This window comes from Neoarius graeffei, chromosome 9 (assembly GCF_027579695.1).
Source record: "Neoarius graeffei isolate fNeoGra1 chromosome 9, fNeoGra1.pri, whole genome shotgun sequence".
In the NCBI taxonomy this organism is placed as follows: domain Eukaryota; kingdom Metazoa; phylum Chordata; class Actinopteri; order Siluriformes; family Ariidae; genus Neoarius; species Neoarius graeffei.
Window position 1 is genome coordinate 61599419 of NC_083577.1, and position 18400 is coordinate 61617818.

At 38.5% G+C, this 18400-nt stretch overlaps 1 protein-coding gene across 1 annotated transcript in view; it reads right to left on the reverse strand.

The window, feature by feature from the left end:
• chn1 (chimerin 1) overlaps positions 1-18400 on the reverse strand; it is a 91345-nt gene that overhangs the window by 59241 nt on the left and 13704 nt on the right. Inside the window, exons 2-3 of the mRNA XM_060930036.1 lie at positions 5785-5823; positions 4705-4760 (exon numbers count right to left, since the gene is read on the reverse strand). Of these exons, the coding sequence (XP_060786019.1) occupies positions 4705-4760; positions 5785-5823 (95 nt within the window). The remainder of the gene's footprint in view (positions 1-4704; positions 4761-5784; positions 5824-18400) is intronic.

The following is an 18400-nucleotide window of genomic DNA, read 5'->3' on the forward strand; positions in this document are numbered from 1 at the left end:
GGGAAAACACAAAATGTAGCTCGTGCTAATGTCAGCGCGTTTAAACTGGAGCTCTGCTTCCTGTATTGTGCGGATAAACAGCTACAGGCTCCGTGTCAGCAGTAGTAAATTAGGAGATCTTAGATTATAGAAGGTCACTGGATAGTGCTGAGAAAATCCTTAACAATAAGACAGTAGCAAATGAAGGGCACAGCTCTCTCTCTCTCTCTCTCTCTCTCTCACACACACACTTAATTCAACACATTAGCATATTAACAAACACTTCATGGTGCTAATCAGGTTTATAGGAGCAGAGTACACACTAAGGCTACATCCACATGACAACGAGATTTTTTTTTTAAAAATATCGTGTCCACATGGGCAACGGATCAGTTACATTTCAGGTCCATATGGCAACGCAACGCTTGCTGAAAACGATGCAATACACATGCCACACCTCTAGGTGCGCTGTAAGACGGTCCCATGGGAGACACCAGAACAATAGAAGTAGTAGTAGACGCATGCGCATAAACCCCTTCTTCTGTAGCATTAGCCACAAAGTTTTGATTATTAATCAGTAGCGTAAAACGAAAGACGTGGAAAGAGGAATGAATGGGGGTAGATGGAAGCCGGTACGCCAACATTCTGATATCCTCCAGAATTCTTTAATGGTCCGGAATAAATTGAATGCTACACGTTGATGGATTACTTTCTTCTACGCCCTTTTTGAGGAATGTATTGTCGGACTTAAACCAACATCTGAAGAGGTGAGATCGCTCCTTTTTTTTTTCCTATTTTTGCTGGCGGGATTGGTTTTGTTTTTGGAAAGTGCACGGGCGGTGCGCGGTTTTGGTTACTGCTTCCGCAGTGTTTGGACTAGTTATAGGATTTGTTGACAACTCGCATCGAGTTCGTTACACTTCTACCCGGCGTGAAGCACTGACAGTCATGTGGTTGTGACGTCATCGTAAACAAATCCGTTCTACTCATCCAGACGACTTCGCAACGGTGCCGTTGCCAGATTTTTCCACTCTGGGACCCGTTCTCAAAAGATTTCGTTTTGGGGCACCCAAAACGCCGGTGCCGTGTGGACGCCAGGCCGAAACGATAAACAATTTTATCAGATTCACCTGAATCCGTTGCCGTGTGGACAGGGCCTAAAGAGCAATGCTGTAAACATCCAGAACTGCTCAATACTCTTCTAAAATTAGGAAACAATGAAAACACCACAACTCTTAATGTTACCATACGCTTTATCTTTGTTATCCTTCAATTAAACACTTATCCAATATCAAAGTATGCTTGTCTGCCTATTTATCATACATTATTCTATCCACATTCAATAGATATGAGCAATCGCACACTCTGATTGGCTGCTCTACTACTAGGCTATCAGCTCATATACCGTGAGTGGAAAAAACCAAAATGGCGGCGTTTTGCTGAAATCAACCAAGGATGAAAAACTCTACTCGAAAACAAAACCCCAAAAAACACAAAATGGAATAAAAGGTATTTCATGGTAAGAACGTATCTTTTTTTTATTTTTCAAGGATTATTATAGCATTTTACACAAATTGCTACTGTCATTTCACCAGTTTATTTACATTCTAAGCGGAAATTATTTTGTCACTAGTTTTGTATGAAGTTTTCATTTATCGAGTTGGCAAAAATAAATAAATAAATTAAAAAGCTCTGCTTCTCAAAATCCAGTGAACGTGGATAGAATAAAGCGGTTATTCCACTCGCTCAATCTCGTCGTACATGGCTTATAGCCGACTCGGCATTATGCACCTCGTCGGTTATCAGCTCATGTACGACTTGATTTTGTGGAATAACTTAATTATCCTATTATTGATATCCCATGACTGCATTTATGTGGTTCTACATTGTAATGGCAAAGGAAGCCTGCATGTAACCCCACACTAATAGGAAGAAAACAATCCAATCAGGAGAAACTAAGCCTGTCGCCTCTCACCCTGCCTGCAGCTTTACAGTGTGAGACTACAAAGAAGCCCAGAAATCACAGACATCTGCACTAATTAGAGCTCATAATCAAATCAACTCAAGTACTTATGGATTTGGACAAATGATGATCCCAAGGGCTAGTTACTGAGAAATACCGAGAAGAGTCGCCATGCTAATATACACGCAGCCCTTCAGGGGCCATGGTGGCCGACATCAAGACGAATTTGTGCATAAATGTGGTTTAGCTGGTTTTACACAGGATGTTTGACTCACTGATATTTTCCATTCACTCATCATTGGACTGTCCCATAATCCGCGCTGGGGGTTCTCAAACTTTTTGCAACCGGGGACCCCCTTTAACTTTAAAATTAATTTCAGGGACCAAAAGATTTATTTTAAAATCAGCTATTTAAATGTGTTCAAACTGAACAGTAATATTTTTGCTTTTTACTGAAACTGTAGAGATTTTTATTACTGAACTTTCCACCAGAAGAATACAGATTCAAACGGACATTATTAGTCGGCTGACTTTTTTTTCTTTTCTTTTTCAATTATTCAGACTTGGATTAAAATCATTCAAGTGGCCAGAAAAACTGACTAATAACCACAAGAACACTATAATAAACTTGAGAATGATGCAATTTCCACTGCTATAAGAAAAAAAAAGGCCCCTCTCAGAGAGCCATTGATTTTTCTTTATATTCTACGAAGGCACAGCAATGTTGTTGGGAGAACACACATTTTTTTGCTCCACAGCAATTTAGACTATTGCTATACAGGTAAAACATGGTGTTTGTGTACAACAACTGAATAGCTGTAATGAAACATTTTAAAATAGAATAAAATAGAAATGGAACAAAAAAAACATTTCATTCCATTCCATTCCAGTGAGCACCATCAGCATGGTGCCATTCTGCTCGCTTACCTAACCACCCAATGCGCCCCCCCCAATCAAATGAGTACCAGGACCTGTTTAGTGATTCTTTTAGGCCGATACTGTTAAATATATGCAGAACCACAAGGCAGATCATGCATGACAAATGGGGCTCAGTCACTGGATACAGTAATGAAAATAAATACAACAGTAATAGAAGCCAATTCCTCTCAAATTGACAGCAAATATTGCTTTAGTAGCGTTAAAGACTGCCTTTGAAAATGTTTGCATAATAACCCATTTGAGAAATGCAGGAGAGGCAGGGGATGATGTGTAATGCTTCGAAAACATTGTGTGAGGGTGCTGTGCTCCTGTTGAGGTTTGCTTGGGGAAACTGGAGACATATTAGCATATTCTGAATGAGATGTAAATCAGGTTTTTTTGGACTCCGTTTGTGAGGATTGCACAGGGTTAAATCTCTTGCCACATACACACAATGCCTCTGCCCAGGGGAAAATGTGCTTTTCAATAGCTGGCTTTGATGTACGAGCCTACAGAAAGAAAGAAAAAAAAAAGCCGCAAAATGAAAACTTAATGACCTCTGGAAGAAGACACATGCAAACATTTGAAGACGCGGTTCATGTCAACTTGCCTGTATGTTAATCCATGGATAATTGTGCATCCATACAACTGAGATGGAGCTCTGGGAGCTGTGTGTATGTCTGTATGTGCCAGAGAGACACTAGGTGAATTAGAATAACAACAGGCAAGCCCATCACTCAGCAGCTCAGTCTCGCCTCAAACGATCGCACCCCTTTTGTTTTGGACCGTCTTTTGTTTTGTGATAATCACACAGCCCAACACTGTGGCTTGCTTATTTATCACAGTATCTGTTTACTTCACATTTTCAATGATGAAGAGCTTAGATAGATAGATAGATAGATAGATAGATAGATAGATAGATAGATAGATAGATAGATAGATAGATAGATAGATAGATAGATAGATAGATAGATAGATAGATAGTCATTAAATTATGCACATCAGTGTAGCAGTACAAGAATTAAGTGATTTAGTGAGAGGAGCAACAATTTCGACTGAACAAAACGGCGTTCTCGGATTTCTGCTTGGATGTTCACTCTTTAATAAGCAAAGTACCTCATGTTGAAGATTTTGTACTATGTTTACACTTCTAAATAAATAAAAATCATGACATGCCATCAATGCGCTAATATTCTGGTTTGAATCATATCTCGTAATGACCCTTCGCTCGTGCAATTTCTGAATGAAGCCTCTTGGCCTGGTTGAATTTCTGCTCGTCTCTAAACCCATTACCAACTGCGGCTCTTCCAGCTATCTACTCCAGCCTACAGACTCTCAGACACTATAATGATAATACAGATGAATAATTCAAAAGCATTATCCTCTCTTCCTCTAATTAACACTCCTATCCGCACGACTAACCTGGTTCTGCTGGATGGATGGGAACGCGGCGCAAGTCTGCATTCTGTGTTAAACACTGTGGATGACTGATATTTTCAGTAACACACTGTTTATATTATAGCTAGACTCAGGAGGGGAAAAAAAAAAAAACAGTCTAGACTTTCATGCAATTAAAATAAGAATGTGTAATCCGATAGCAACCACTGACCTACTTATGAATAATCACATGGATTTTAAACGGTTTAATCAAAAGACACGAAATTAAAAAGAGAACTACTCGTGAGGGGAAATAAAGTGTCTCTGGGCATGGGTGGGAAAATGTGAGAATGTGTGTCAGGGCAAGGAGAGAAATCAATGTTTTGTTTTTTTTGTTAATAAATGGGTTACATATTAGTGAAAAGGTCAGATGACTGTACAAAAACCTGTGCTGGTTTATCTCTCACCTCACAAATGCATGTGACTCGCCGAGGGTGTGGCGCCTCCTGCTGGAGCTGATACACTAAAACAACAACAACAAAGCAAATCACAAATATCCTGGACAGACAGCAGCTCTTCTAGCATGCTGACAAAATATACTAATGAAATAACATTGTCTACAAATTATATTTTATGGAAAATACTAAAACACATCAGAGCTCATATATGATCTAACAATATGCTAGCAAGAGGATGTAGTAAAAGTAATTTAATACAGCTCCGCATTTCAATGTGTGTGGAAATAGGACACAACTGGAAAAAAATAAATACATTCATTATTATTCCCTGTGGTGTTCAGTTTTAATAATAAATATGTGCATCTTTTCATATACAATCCTGTGCAAAAGTCTTAGGCACGTGTAAAGAAATGCTATAAAGCAAAGATGCCTTCAAAAATAATGAAATTAAACATTTTCTACTTAAAAATATCCCATAAAGAGCAGTAAGTAGGAATAAACATGGCAATATTTGACTTTTTTTTTTTTTTAAAAAAGCACCGGTAATCTCGGATACACCTTGTGCACTTTTATTTAAAGAAAGAGAATCTGGAAACTTTGACCATCATATTTGCAGTTTATGGCATTTTCTTTACTGACAAACAATTTTTCTGAAACATTTAATTTTTTGTTGGAAAATTAATGCGTGGAATTTTTTTAACTGACTCAATGAAGAAGCCATAAAACAAACATATAAGGAATAAAATTGTATTGTAAAAATTAGGATACCCAAGACTGCTGCACAATACTGCATATGGCATTTTGCTTTGCTTTCAAAATGTTTTTTTTTTCTGTCTCCTATGCGCTATTCAAAAAGCAGATGTGTTTAGGTATGAGATTGATTTCAATGCTTATGAACAGTTAATACTAAGTAATGAAGATTCAGTGTGTGTGTTATTGTTGCTGCATATCTGTCATCAACAATCACAAATTCCGCGCTCATAAAACAGCCTTTGCTTTATTAGCAATATCAACCCAAGTTACAACATTTTGCTTAAACCAGCAAAACTACAGTGAGGTGAATGCGGTTATATAAAAAGCTTTACTCACAGTAAGACTTCCATACTGGTGGTCTATATTCATCATTATCTGTCAGAGAGAAATTCAAGCCAGCGTTAGAGGATGGTGATTATGTGTGTTTCATCTTTGAAAGCAGAATTAAGGCTGAAATAAAAACTGACTTTATCCTGAATAAGTGCAGATATACTTGAGCCATAAAACAATTCCTGAAACTCTCACCATGTTAGAGGACATTGTTTAAGAAAGTGTGCCCTCTAGTGGAGGAGATATTGTACACAGGCTCATTGTTTCCCGTACAAGTCTCTCTCTCTAAATTATGATCAGAGTACCAGTGAGGCCAAAACTCAGTGAAATTTTTGCTCTACTACAGCGTACAGACTAAACAAACACCTCAGGTATTCAACATCATCTGCTTTAAAGTGCTGATGACACGTTTTTGACATCTTTGGCGATGTTTTATAACATAAAAAGTAATTCCCGATGATCCATATATTAATTTACGAAGGCACCTATTTTACAAGTTATGATGATAAACGTGGCTATTTGGGCAAATTTGACGGGGCTGCAGCACCCAGGAGACGAAAGAGGAGGAGGAGCTATATGACGTGAGCGAAAGAACCTTCCTCCTAACTTACCAGTTTGTTGTTGATGCGACAGGTGTTCAGTTTATCATTATTAGTATTTTTATTAGACATTTTATATATATATATATATATATATATATATATATATATATATTAGTTATTATGCCTTCGCGTTGTGTTGCCGGCTTTTGCTCCAAAACCCACAAGGATGGGGTAAGTTTATTCAAGTTTCCCAGAGATCCCGAGCTGCATGCGAAGTGGGTGAAGCAAGTCAGGTGCACTCGTGACAAGTGGGAGCCCTCACCAACATCCGTCCTGTGCTCTGAACACTTCGATTTGGATTGTTTTGACACCCTTCCCAGCTTAAAAGAATCTTTTGGGTGTTCAGTTCAGCACAAACGTGTGTTACCACCATCAGCAGTGCCTACACAGTGTTGCCAGATTGGGAGGTTTCCCGCCACGTTGGGCGGTTTCAAGTGCATTTTGGTGGGTTTTGAACATATTTTGGGCTGGAAAACGTCAGCAGTATCTGTTGCCAGATACTGCTGACGTTTTCCAGCCCAAAATATGTTCAAAACCCACCAAAATGCACTTGAAACCGCCCAACTGGGCGGGAAACCTCCCAATCTGGCAACACTGCCAGTATTCCGGAGGGGGTCTACTAGTAGCTATGCCGGATCCAAAGAAAGTCCTCCTGTCAGAACATGTGTTGTGAAAGGACATAAGATAAAGGTACGTAGAGCTATAGATTCTACATGATAATCATAAATGTAATCATAAAGTCAGTGTGATATCAGTCATGTATTTGCTTGTGAAAGCTGGCGGCTTTCATGTAACTGCCACCTAGCAACGAGAGGCAAAGGGTAAAGAGGGTAGGCTATCATAGATTCTATTCGGAAGAGATCAACACAATTCTAGACTCCCAGAAGAGGAAGAGCTAGCACTAGAGAGTTCACTGGCGTTTTCATGCGCCATTTCCATTGAGTAGAACCAGAGTAGAACAGCCAGTGAACCGCAGCGTGTTCTTCCGCTGACGTCACAACATGGCCACGAGCCACGGACCCAGTTTTCTTGCGCTGTGCAATTAAAAGTTGGATATTCGCGTAACAGCTTCTTTTCACGTAATTATAACAGAAATCTAACATGTTTGCCATGTTGTATAGTTTATTTAAGAAATTGCATAGAGTCATGTTCGTGTCATCAGCACTTTAAACTCAATAGACATTGCTAAGAAAGTGAAAGGAAAAAATGAACTACATAAATTACAATGTAGAGCAAGAAGGAATAATAAACAACATATTGGTATTATGCTCATTTCCTCATATTCTTCTTATCTATTTTTTCAAAGTAGAAAAGAGTCAGCAAATTATTTCTATATTACATTAAAAACTACATCGTGTGCCTAGCAGGAGGAGTCTGAGTAGAAATTTCACCCATCTTAAATTAAGCCTAAATTATATTTACTTTTAATGCTTAGAAGTACATCGAGTCATTTCAATTAAAACCATCACCTAATATACAGTATCTAGGAAATATACAATCCCAAAAAAAGTTGGGACACTGTGTACTATTTTCAATGAAATATAGGGTTTCCATGACTTGCAAATCACCACATTCTGTTTTTATTTACATTTTATAAAGACAACATATCAAATGTTGAAACTGAGACATTTTTATTGTTTTTTTGAAAAATATATGCTCATTTTGAATTTGATGTTGGCAACAAGTTTCAAACAGGTTGGGACAGGGGCATGTTTACCACTGTTTTGCATCACCTCTACTTTTAACAACACTCTAAACTTTTGGGAACTGAGGAGACCATTTGCTGTAATTTTGAAAGAGAAATGTTGTCCCATTCTTGCCCGATATACAATTTCAGCTGCTCGACAGTTCGAGGTCTCCTTAGTCATATTTTGCGCTTCATAATGCGCCAAAGGTTTTCAATAGGAGACAGGTCTGGACTGCAGGCAGGCCAGTTTAGCACCTGGGCTCTTTTACTACAGTACCATGCAGTTGTAATAATGTGCAAGATGTGGTTTGTCTCGCTGAAAAAAAAAAAAAGCAAGGCCTTCCCTGAAAAAGAGCTCATCTGGATGGCAGCATGTTGCTCCAAAACCTGTATTTATCATTCAGCATTAATGGGGCCTTTCCAGATGTGCAAACTACCCATGCCATGCACAGTTTTCCACTTTGCCTCAGTCCATCGTAAAAGAGCTCAGGCCCAGAGAAGGTGGCGATGTTTCTGGATATTGTTTATATGGGTTTTTAAACTCGTATTTGTGGATGCAGCAATGAACTGTTTTCACAGATGATGGTTTTTGGAAGGTGTTCCTGAGCCCATGCAGCGATTTCCACTACAGAATTGCAGGGCTCGACATTAACGGTTGTCCGCTTGTCCGGGACAAGTGATCCTTTATGTCGGACAAGTTCATCGTCTCAGTTACTTGTCCGATCGGACAAATGCCAAAATACGCCGATATTCGGGTCACATATCAAATTTATCAGTTTATTCACATGACTTCCGAAGCATCTCACTCGACATGTTTTGATGAATCACCGGATGTTTCTCTTCAGAAAGAGCAACGTACGCATGCACAATATTCCGCTTGCGAAACCGGCCAATACCGCTTCGTGTATTTGAGCTGAAAAGTAAACGGTCGTTTACCAGACCCTCCAAGATTTCGCGGTGTTGCGATTTGCAACATCAATGCAAATTCAACCAATCCCCGCAAATTCAGGGCGGTGTTGCAATTATATCCAAATCACCACAACTTTCCCGCAAATTTGACCAATCGTTGGCGTCGTCTTGAGGTGACATCGACAAACTACCTTCCGCCTTACTTCCGTGTATACGTTCAAGAGAAGCAGCATGTGCGAGTCAGTGTTTATATAGGCTTAAAAGGATAGTTCGGGATTTTTGACATGAATCTGTATGGCATCCCCATCAATAGTGTCGTGCAAACACACTGACTTACCCCGACAGCATCCTGTGAGTCCAGTTCTTGTCCAGTTTTGGTCCAGACGAAAGTAATCCGGCAAGTTTGTTGGGGTCACGAAAGTAAAACGTTTTTCGTCTCAAAACAGTACGTGTTCAAAAGAGATTGATATATTTGCATCACAAAACTGTTGCCAGGGCGGCACGGTGGTGTAGTGGTTAGCGCTGTCGCCTCACAGCAAGAAGGTCAAGGGTTCGAGCCCCGGGGCCGGCGAGGGCCTTTCTGTGTGGAGTTTGCATGTTCTCCCCGTGTCCACGTGGGTTTCCTCCGGGTGCTCCGGTTTCCCCCACAGTCCAAAGACATGCAGGTTAGGTTAACTGGTGACTCTAAATTGACCGTAGGTGTGAATGTGAGTGTGAATGGTTGTCTGTGTCTATGTGTCAGCCCTGTGATGACCTGGCGACTTGTCCAGGGTGTACCCCGCCTTTCGCCCGTAGTCAGCTGGGATAGGCTCCAGCTTGCCTGCGACCCTGTAGAAGGATAAAGCGGCTAGAGATAATGAGATGAGAATGAGAAAACTGTTGCCAAATAAAAAGTCAGACCTCGAAATCGCTTGGCACTATTTTCTCTCCCTTCTTATCACTGCGCGCTGCCGCCAGGTGACAGCCACGGCTGTTTCATTCATTGTTTTAGTGATGGGAATTTCGGCTCTTTTGGCTCTTCTTACTATAAGGAGCCGGCTCTTTCGGCTCCCAAACGGCTCCTGAGATTTTATTTTTGATTTAATTGCTGCAATTAACTAGTTAATTAATTACATTATTATTTATATTTTATCAATAGGATGTTTTCCATTTTATTTGTGTTTTTGTAGCCATTGTAAAGCTTTGTAAAGTATAGCAGTGTAACAATGTTCTAGCTATAGAAATAAAACTTACCAATTAATAAATTATTTTCTCATAAACAATGCAAAACTGTGTTATATTACCAATATAAAATACACAGAAGACATCAACTGTTTATCCTTTATGGCTTTATTTCACACTCGACCTTGAACAAAATGCCACAAAATAAATTATGAAGTATAAATCAGGAATAAGAAACTATGAAGCAAAGTTGGAAATTATTTTAACAAACAGAACAATGTGCAACAAAATATGTGGCACCTTGAGCGCATGGAAAAAGAGAAAAAAGTGCCGCACTCCGCTCCACCAGTAATGAGAAGCTGTTGGAACAGCTAATATGCTCCTGTTGTAATGACTGCTGTCTCGTTGTATACCGCAGATTAATCTGGCCATGCCAAGGCGGTTGCCGACCGAACCTGTCAATTTATGAGCGACAATTTATATCATGAGCTTTAGGAATTCACGGCAACAAAACAATGATCATGGTTGTCAAATAGACAATCATCCTTCAGCTGAGCTGAACTCTCTCTCTCTCTCTCTCTCTCTCTCTGAGGCACCTAAGGACAAAAAACTGCTTCGGCTCCCCAACTCTGCTCCCACCGAAGAGCCGGCTCCCGTCGTTCACTTCAAAGAGCCGGCTCTTTGAACCGGATCGTTCGCGACCGACACATCACTACATTGTTTACTGCTAGCAAAGTTAGCGACAACATGTCTGACTACGACGGTGAAATGTGTGCGGAGATTCGGCCACATCTTTGTTGCTACAGCCTGGATAGTCGCAAGTGCGCACCATTTTCACAAATATATTATTGTATAGGTTATAGAAGGTGATAAATTTGTCGCTGTTCTTGCTCTCAAATTAGCTTGTTAGTGCCGCTGATCTGAACTCCTAATCACTGCCAAACAATGGGAAAGGTGTTGATTCCTGCACAGATGTCAACATGACAGCGCGCAGTGATACCAAGGGAGAGAAAATAGTGCCAAGCGATTTCGAGGTCTGACTTTTTATTTGGCAACGGTTTTGTGATGCAAATATATATATCACTCTTTTGAACACATACTGTTTTGAGACGAAAAACGTTTTACTTTCGTGACCCCAACAAACTTGCCGGACTACTTTCGTCTGGACCAAAACTGGACAAGAACTGGACTCACAGGATGCTGTCAGGGGTAAGTCAGTGTGTTTGCACGACACTATTGATGGGGATGCCATACAGATTCATGTCAAAAATCCCGAACTATCCTTTTAAATTCTGTTACTGAAAGTGTGTTATGTTTACAGTGAAGGACTGTGAGCACTTTACATTATTTTTTACTTAATACAAGAAATTAATGGCTGCCAACATTTTTGCCAAAATGGTATTTTATTTTCCATTGTTTAGGCAGCTTCAGCATCATACTGTGAGATTCTGTTCAAATTGTTTTTATTTCTTCTATGAAGCCTGAGCCATTTATTTTATTAGTTTATAATTATTGTTTAATTTAGTCTTCAGGAGAGACTGCCTGCACACAGTACTAGTATTAATAGGTTTTTTTCTTACATGAAAGCTGAGGCATTTATATTATATTTTAAGGTAACTTCATGTTGTGCTGTGAGGTTCTCTGCACTTTAACTTTTGCACCAACAGGTGTATTTGGATAAGTAAAGCCTATTTTTCTGCATTTTTGTAGTCCTGGTAATCTTTTATATTGGTAAAGTTGTTTATAGGACCATTTCTCAGTGTCTGTTTTTTTTAATCAATAGTTTTTCAGTAATAACTTAATATTTAACATATCACTCAATTTTAATCACAAAAAGAGAAAATCGCAACAATTTCTCGCAACTTTCACTTCCGCCCGCAATGTAATCGCAACAAAAACCTAAAAAACACCGCAACTTTCATCGCAACCATTAAATACCATACAGGAGCCACAATGAATAATTAGACAACAATTAATCAGTGGAGGATGTATATTCAAAGTTAATAATTTAAAAATGAAAATATATTGTATAATTTTAATTTTCTGGTTTTCAATTTCTCATAAATAAATTAATGACTGATGGAGTCCAATTTTTTTCTGCAGTGAATAGATTGTGTTAAAGTAATTCTGGTGAAATTAGTTTATTACAAATAGTTTTTGTGGGTTTTTTTTCCTCAAATTTTTCTTCGGACAAGTCAACTTCACATTCGGACAAGTAAATTTCCTTTCAACTTGCCCGACAGGACAAGTGGTTTCAAAAGTTAATGTAGAGCCCTGAATTGTATCGGTTTTTAATGCAGCGTTGCCTGAGGGCCTAAAATCACCAAAGAAGGAAATCCAGTATTGGTTTTCAACCATATCTCTTGCATACAGAGATTTCTCCAGACTCCCTGAATCTTTTAATGACATTATGTACCATAGATGATGTGATCCCCAAATTCTTTGCAATTTTACATTGAGGAACGTTATTCTTAAATCGTTGCACTCTCTGCCCACACAGTCTTTCACAGAGCGGTGAACCCCTCTCCATCTTTACTTTGAGAGACTCCGCCTCTCTAGGATGCTCTTTTTATACACAATCATGTTACTATTAACCTGTTGCCAATTAACCAAACTAGTTTTTTTTTTTAAAAACATTACACAACTTTTCCAGTCCAGGGATGCAAACACAACCATGGTCAAAAAAAAGAGTGAGGTAGCGCGGCGACGCGGACCCCTCCCCACACACAAAATATCAGTCAGACAACAGTTTCAACAAAACAGAACATTTATTAATTACTATTACTTATTAATTCAGTTCCCAATCCATCTTCAGTTCCCCATCCCAAAGTCAGTCCATCTTTACTCCTTTTTCTTCCTTTTCTTTGCCACTTCCTGAAGAGCAATGTTTTTGCTTAATTTAGACAGCTTAAGTGACTGTAATGTTGTGGCTACCACGGATGGATGTATGCACCACGAACTCATATAACACACACATGGGTTACACATTACCATTTGATCACTCGATGTTCTAAAATGGCAGCTAGTCGGGTGCTAACGGTTAGCATTTTAAGTAAGCCAGACAGCCACAAGCTTTAATAAGACCAATTCTTGCACGTATAGAACGGTATTACGGCACTTAAATATTATCTAGGAACAAAAAACAAGTCATTAACCCATGTAGACACTACGTTGAGAACATATACAGTCATCATGCAACTCCTCAAATAACATTACGTTTTTTACCCCAAGGATAGGTCATGGCTAATATGGTTAGATGAAAGAGGCTAGGTTACGAGAGACAAATATATATATATATATATATATATATATATATATATATATATATATATATATATATATATATATATATATATATATATATATATAAATAAAAAAGTGATTCCACGCTTATGGGTACTGAAATGGGGACATGAACTTATTCACCTAAAACCATTTCTTTTTTTTACCATCAGGTCACAAAACATGTAATCTTTAATGAATGATATGTTAAAAGATAACTTTCATTTTCTGAGATGTAATAAAAACATATTTATATGCCAAAGTCAAGCCTATGAGTTCCAAAATGATGTCTGTTACATTACTTCTGTTACGATTGTCCATCTCACGTCTGTTACAAATTAATTACAATCTAGCTCTATACCATGTTAATCTTATTGAAAGAATGTGTATGTTTATTCTACTACACATGTTTATTAATTATATTTGCTAAAACATCACCTTCCTATGTTTCAAAAAGTAATTCTACATTGTTAAAATTGAGAATATATATGTCCACAACACTTCTGTTACGTTCTGACTTTGGCATATAAATGTTTTTATTACATCTCAGAAAATTAAAGTTATCTTTTAACATATAATTCATTAAAGATTACGTTTTGTGACCTGATGGTAAAAAAAGAAATGGTTTTAGGTGAATTTTTAAAAATAAGTTCATGTCCCCATTTCAGTACCCATAAGCATGGAATCACTCATATATATATATATATATATATATGCACAATTATTTTAACACTTACGCTTTGATTGTAGACAAGTAAATGACTTCCACTTCAACGCTGATCATTTACTCCCAGTCACCGAGGCTCCAAAGAAATACACACTAGTACCGTAGATGAAATTCAGCAAGTTGATAAATGAACACACCTATCTGAGGAAAAGCCCGGGAGTCATGTTCCTTAGCAACCAGATTGCCCAGCCATCGGTTCCATCCACTGACAGTGTAGCAGCTAGCAGTTTGTAACGGAACGCTGTTGAATATTATAATAGCAGCCAGCAGCTACACTGTCAATCTTACTATCTCTGCTGTCAGTGGTTCCATATATCCACCAGGGGGAACCAAACGTTGTATGGCAGTGGTCGCCAACCTTTTTATGCCCGAGATCCCTAACCTCTGCCTAGATGGCAAGCAAGATCTACCCCTTGAAGCATTGACAGAAAAAGAAATCCAGACTAGACTGTTTCAAGTTGAGGCTTTTTATTTAGCCTAATTTTAACTGAATAAGATTTAAGACCCTGGTCCAATTTTTTTATTTCTTGTGAGAGCTGACTAAATGACTTAATTTCAGTACAACATACAATGGAAATTAACTATACACAAAAAATATATAGGCCTACATCTGTAGTGAGCAGAATGAATGAACCACCAATGACTCAGATTGTTATTAATATCAATTAATATTGTAATGAGAAAGCTGAACTGTTAATATCAGTTGCACTGTCTTGTTTGTATTGTAACACTAAATTAATTAATTTCACAGCAACATAAAATGGAAATTGTCAACTGAAATTACAACACAACAGTGATGATATATCACAAATTGTAACTTAAGTGACAAAATGACAACTTCAATTCAACATGAACTGATTTTCTTTAACCATACCTACACAATAAAGACAAATATGAACTTGCAGTGATACTACTACCAATGACTGCTGTCATGCTACAGAGGTTACAGTTCATCACGTAGGGCTGAACGATTTTAAGAAAAAATTGAATTTTCTGGCAGATATTGCGATTTTGATTTCAACCACGATTTTTTTTCTTTAAATCAAGTTTCAGTGCAAATTAATTAATACAATGAATTCCATAAAGCTAATGCAAGAATGAAAACTGAGGTCAACAGATTTCAAATGTAGGCCTGTTTATTAACATTGAGTGCCTGAGGAACAAGTTATAATAACTTAAAAATAAAAAGAGAGCCATCTTTCTTAAGTAAACTTTTGCTTCTTTTACTTTTCCCATCTACAACATATCAGACATAAAAAAAAGGTTGATCAATGGTTCAGCAGCATCAAAATATTGCACTTTTGTAAAAGAATGTACATAAGCATTTTAAATTATAACTAGAGCCAACAATTCCCCTGTGGGAAATAAGAGTGATGCAGTGGCTGTAGCAGTCACTATTGCAGGGCCCCTCCCTCCTGTGTGTGTGAGAGAGAGAGCGAGCAGCCCCTCCTCCACCCGCGCGCTCAGACACAGAAAGCGCAGTTTCTCCTCACAGTGCTCCCTCCAAACAACGGGGATTTACACGAAAACAGAAGGAGATATTCACAAAATTCTTTCACACTGAGTGCCACAAGGCTTTCCTGAACGTAATTTTTTTGTCTGTAGTGTAAAAAATGAGGACAATTTATTGATGAAACAAAACATGGGTCAGTTTAGGAGCACTGAGAAAAACCGCGGCTTTGACGATCCCAAAATCGTGTTGTCTGAGATCGCGATTTTCGGTCAAAAACGATAGATCGTTCAGCCCCATCATCACGCAACTCAAGTCAATGTGATGGCTGTGACTGAACACGGTCAGTGAGTGCCTTATAGTTAGGTTCATATCACGTATCATATTACAGCAGGAACAAGCAGCAGTAACATCCATGACCTTACGCTTAAAGCTCGACAAAGGAAAAACTTGACAGCAAGCTAATTAGCATTTGTTACTGGCTACAGTCGGTACTCGGCACGTTAAAAGTGGGTCAATGTTGTAACGACATAACGTTACTGTACAAGCAATGCTTATTTAACGGTAACAAACTTAAGCCCTATATGTTGAAATTCCTCTCTTATTCGTTCGTTAATTTATCACACAGTTTTACCTCAGTCAACTTCTTCCCTCCTTCTGTGAAAATTCAGCGTCTCAGACATGGACACGAGTGGGCGGGGATGCGTTTGATTAAGTCTCCTGATTGGCTGGTGATAGATTGGTGGGCGGGGGATGCATTTGATTAAGTCTCCCGATTGGCTGGTGATAGATTGGTGTCATTATAGCACGTCGGAGTGGTTCATGCCAGGCTCGAGTCCGATCCACCACTCCGCGGAAACACTTCAAGAGCTACAGTAACACATACAATGTATGGTCTGCACAGTACTCGGGTCTATCATTACTACCAGAGTGGATTACCGGAGAGCAACCCCCCCCCAAAAAACCTCTTCGGATCTGCACGAATTACACAAGTTGCCCAAAATGCCGGGGAAAAAACGGAATGCGCCGAAAAGCGCGCCGTTTGCACGCTTGCCAGTCTTTTGTTGCCCCTGTCCCAACTTTGAAACATGTTGCTAGCAGCAAATTCAAAATGAGCATACATTTTTGAAAAAGCAATAAAATTTTTCACTTTCAACACTGAATACATGTTGCCTTTGTACTACTTTTAATGAAATATAGGGTTTCCATGATTTGCAAATCTTCACAATCATTCTGTTTTTATTTACATTTTACACAGCATCCTGACTTTTTCAGAAACCGGGTTGTAATTTAAAATTACACAAATGCTAGGTCTCACATTTTACTTGATAAAAACTGCTTCTCTGCTTTCAACATCCACTTTTATAAAACATTTATCATCATTATGTCAAGTGACATGGTAAATATTTAAGACCTTGGCGCATGTCCTTATCTTGCCACCAAGAGATCACTTGGTACCAGTGTTCCTAGATAACAAGTCTGTTCTTAACCTCTTCTCCAAACAATTGAGAACGGAACACATACTAAGGAATCAGAAGATGTTTTAAGCCAAGAGGAAGGGGTGGATCCGTTGTTTTTCAATTTAATTAATGAATTTCAACAGTGATCAACGAAAAGGCTTTGACATTTAAAGAAAAGAAAACAAAATACTTAAATGCTTACTACCAGTAAAAGAAATGTTCGGCTAAATGTCTGTAGAGAATAATTAGAGGACAGCATTGATTTTACAATTTATTGAAACAATTTTCTTAACTATCAGTCTGTACCTTAGAACAGTGTTTCTCAACCACTGGGCCGCGGGCCAAAGCACCATCTAGTGGGCCGCAAATTTTTTTGAAGCTTGAAGCCAAATACTAAATAGTTCAGGAGGTCCTAGGGTCCCAAATCTGGTAGTTGGTTTGACGTACATCTTTCAAGGGGAATAAATACATTTGTGGGTAAATTAAGAAGAATAAATCTTTACTACTGTCATGTTCCTCCTTTGCATTTAACCCCCACGCATGCCTGTGCGTGCATATCTATCTATCTATACAGAAGACAGAATGATATGGATCTGTGATGCCTGCTGGAAGAGCAGGGAGGATTGAGAATCGCGTGGCTGTGGTTTGTTTACAGCCAATACTAAAACTTCTAGCGTCCTAGCAACCCTCACAAAGACACGCACAAAGCCCAGAAATTCCTCCTTACCAGGACAAAAACGATACAGGATTTATCTTGTAGTGTCCTGATCCCCAGATCTTTAACCCAGCCACATATGAAAAGTTGTACGCCTCCATGCTCTTTCAGGTTTTCATCTGTGTGTCCGTGTAGAACAATGTCTGCAGCACCAGGTAGTTTGAGATGTCGGGGAAATCAACAGATGGATAATTTTCCAACTCATAATGAATGAATGAATGAATGAATGAATGAATAATTTTATTTAAACACGCCAAGTTGATCAGCAGAGCTGGTGGGGTCAGGCATGTACAGATACAAATAATTACAAAAGACTAAAAATATATACAATCTTAAAAAAAAACACCTTAAGATCTGTTGATTATCTGTTAATTATCTTCACATTAAGTTAATTAATAGTACGCATAACTATTGTCTTTGTATTTAGTTCCGGCTACAGTAGGATCAAAATTTATTGTACAAAATGTCAAATTTAGCTAGTAAATTTTTCTTTCACAGGAAAAATCCTTCTTTGTTAGCGTGTAAAGATCTATCCTATTGAGTGGTTTCTATATCCACTTCTTCTGAGTGTACTTCTTGGCTTTAATAACTTGCTTGTTTGCTGTACACAAACATGGCAATAAGTTCTT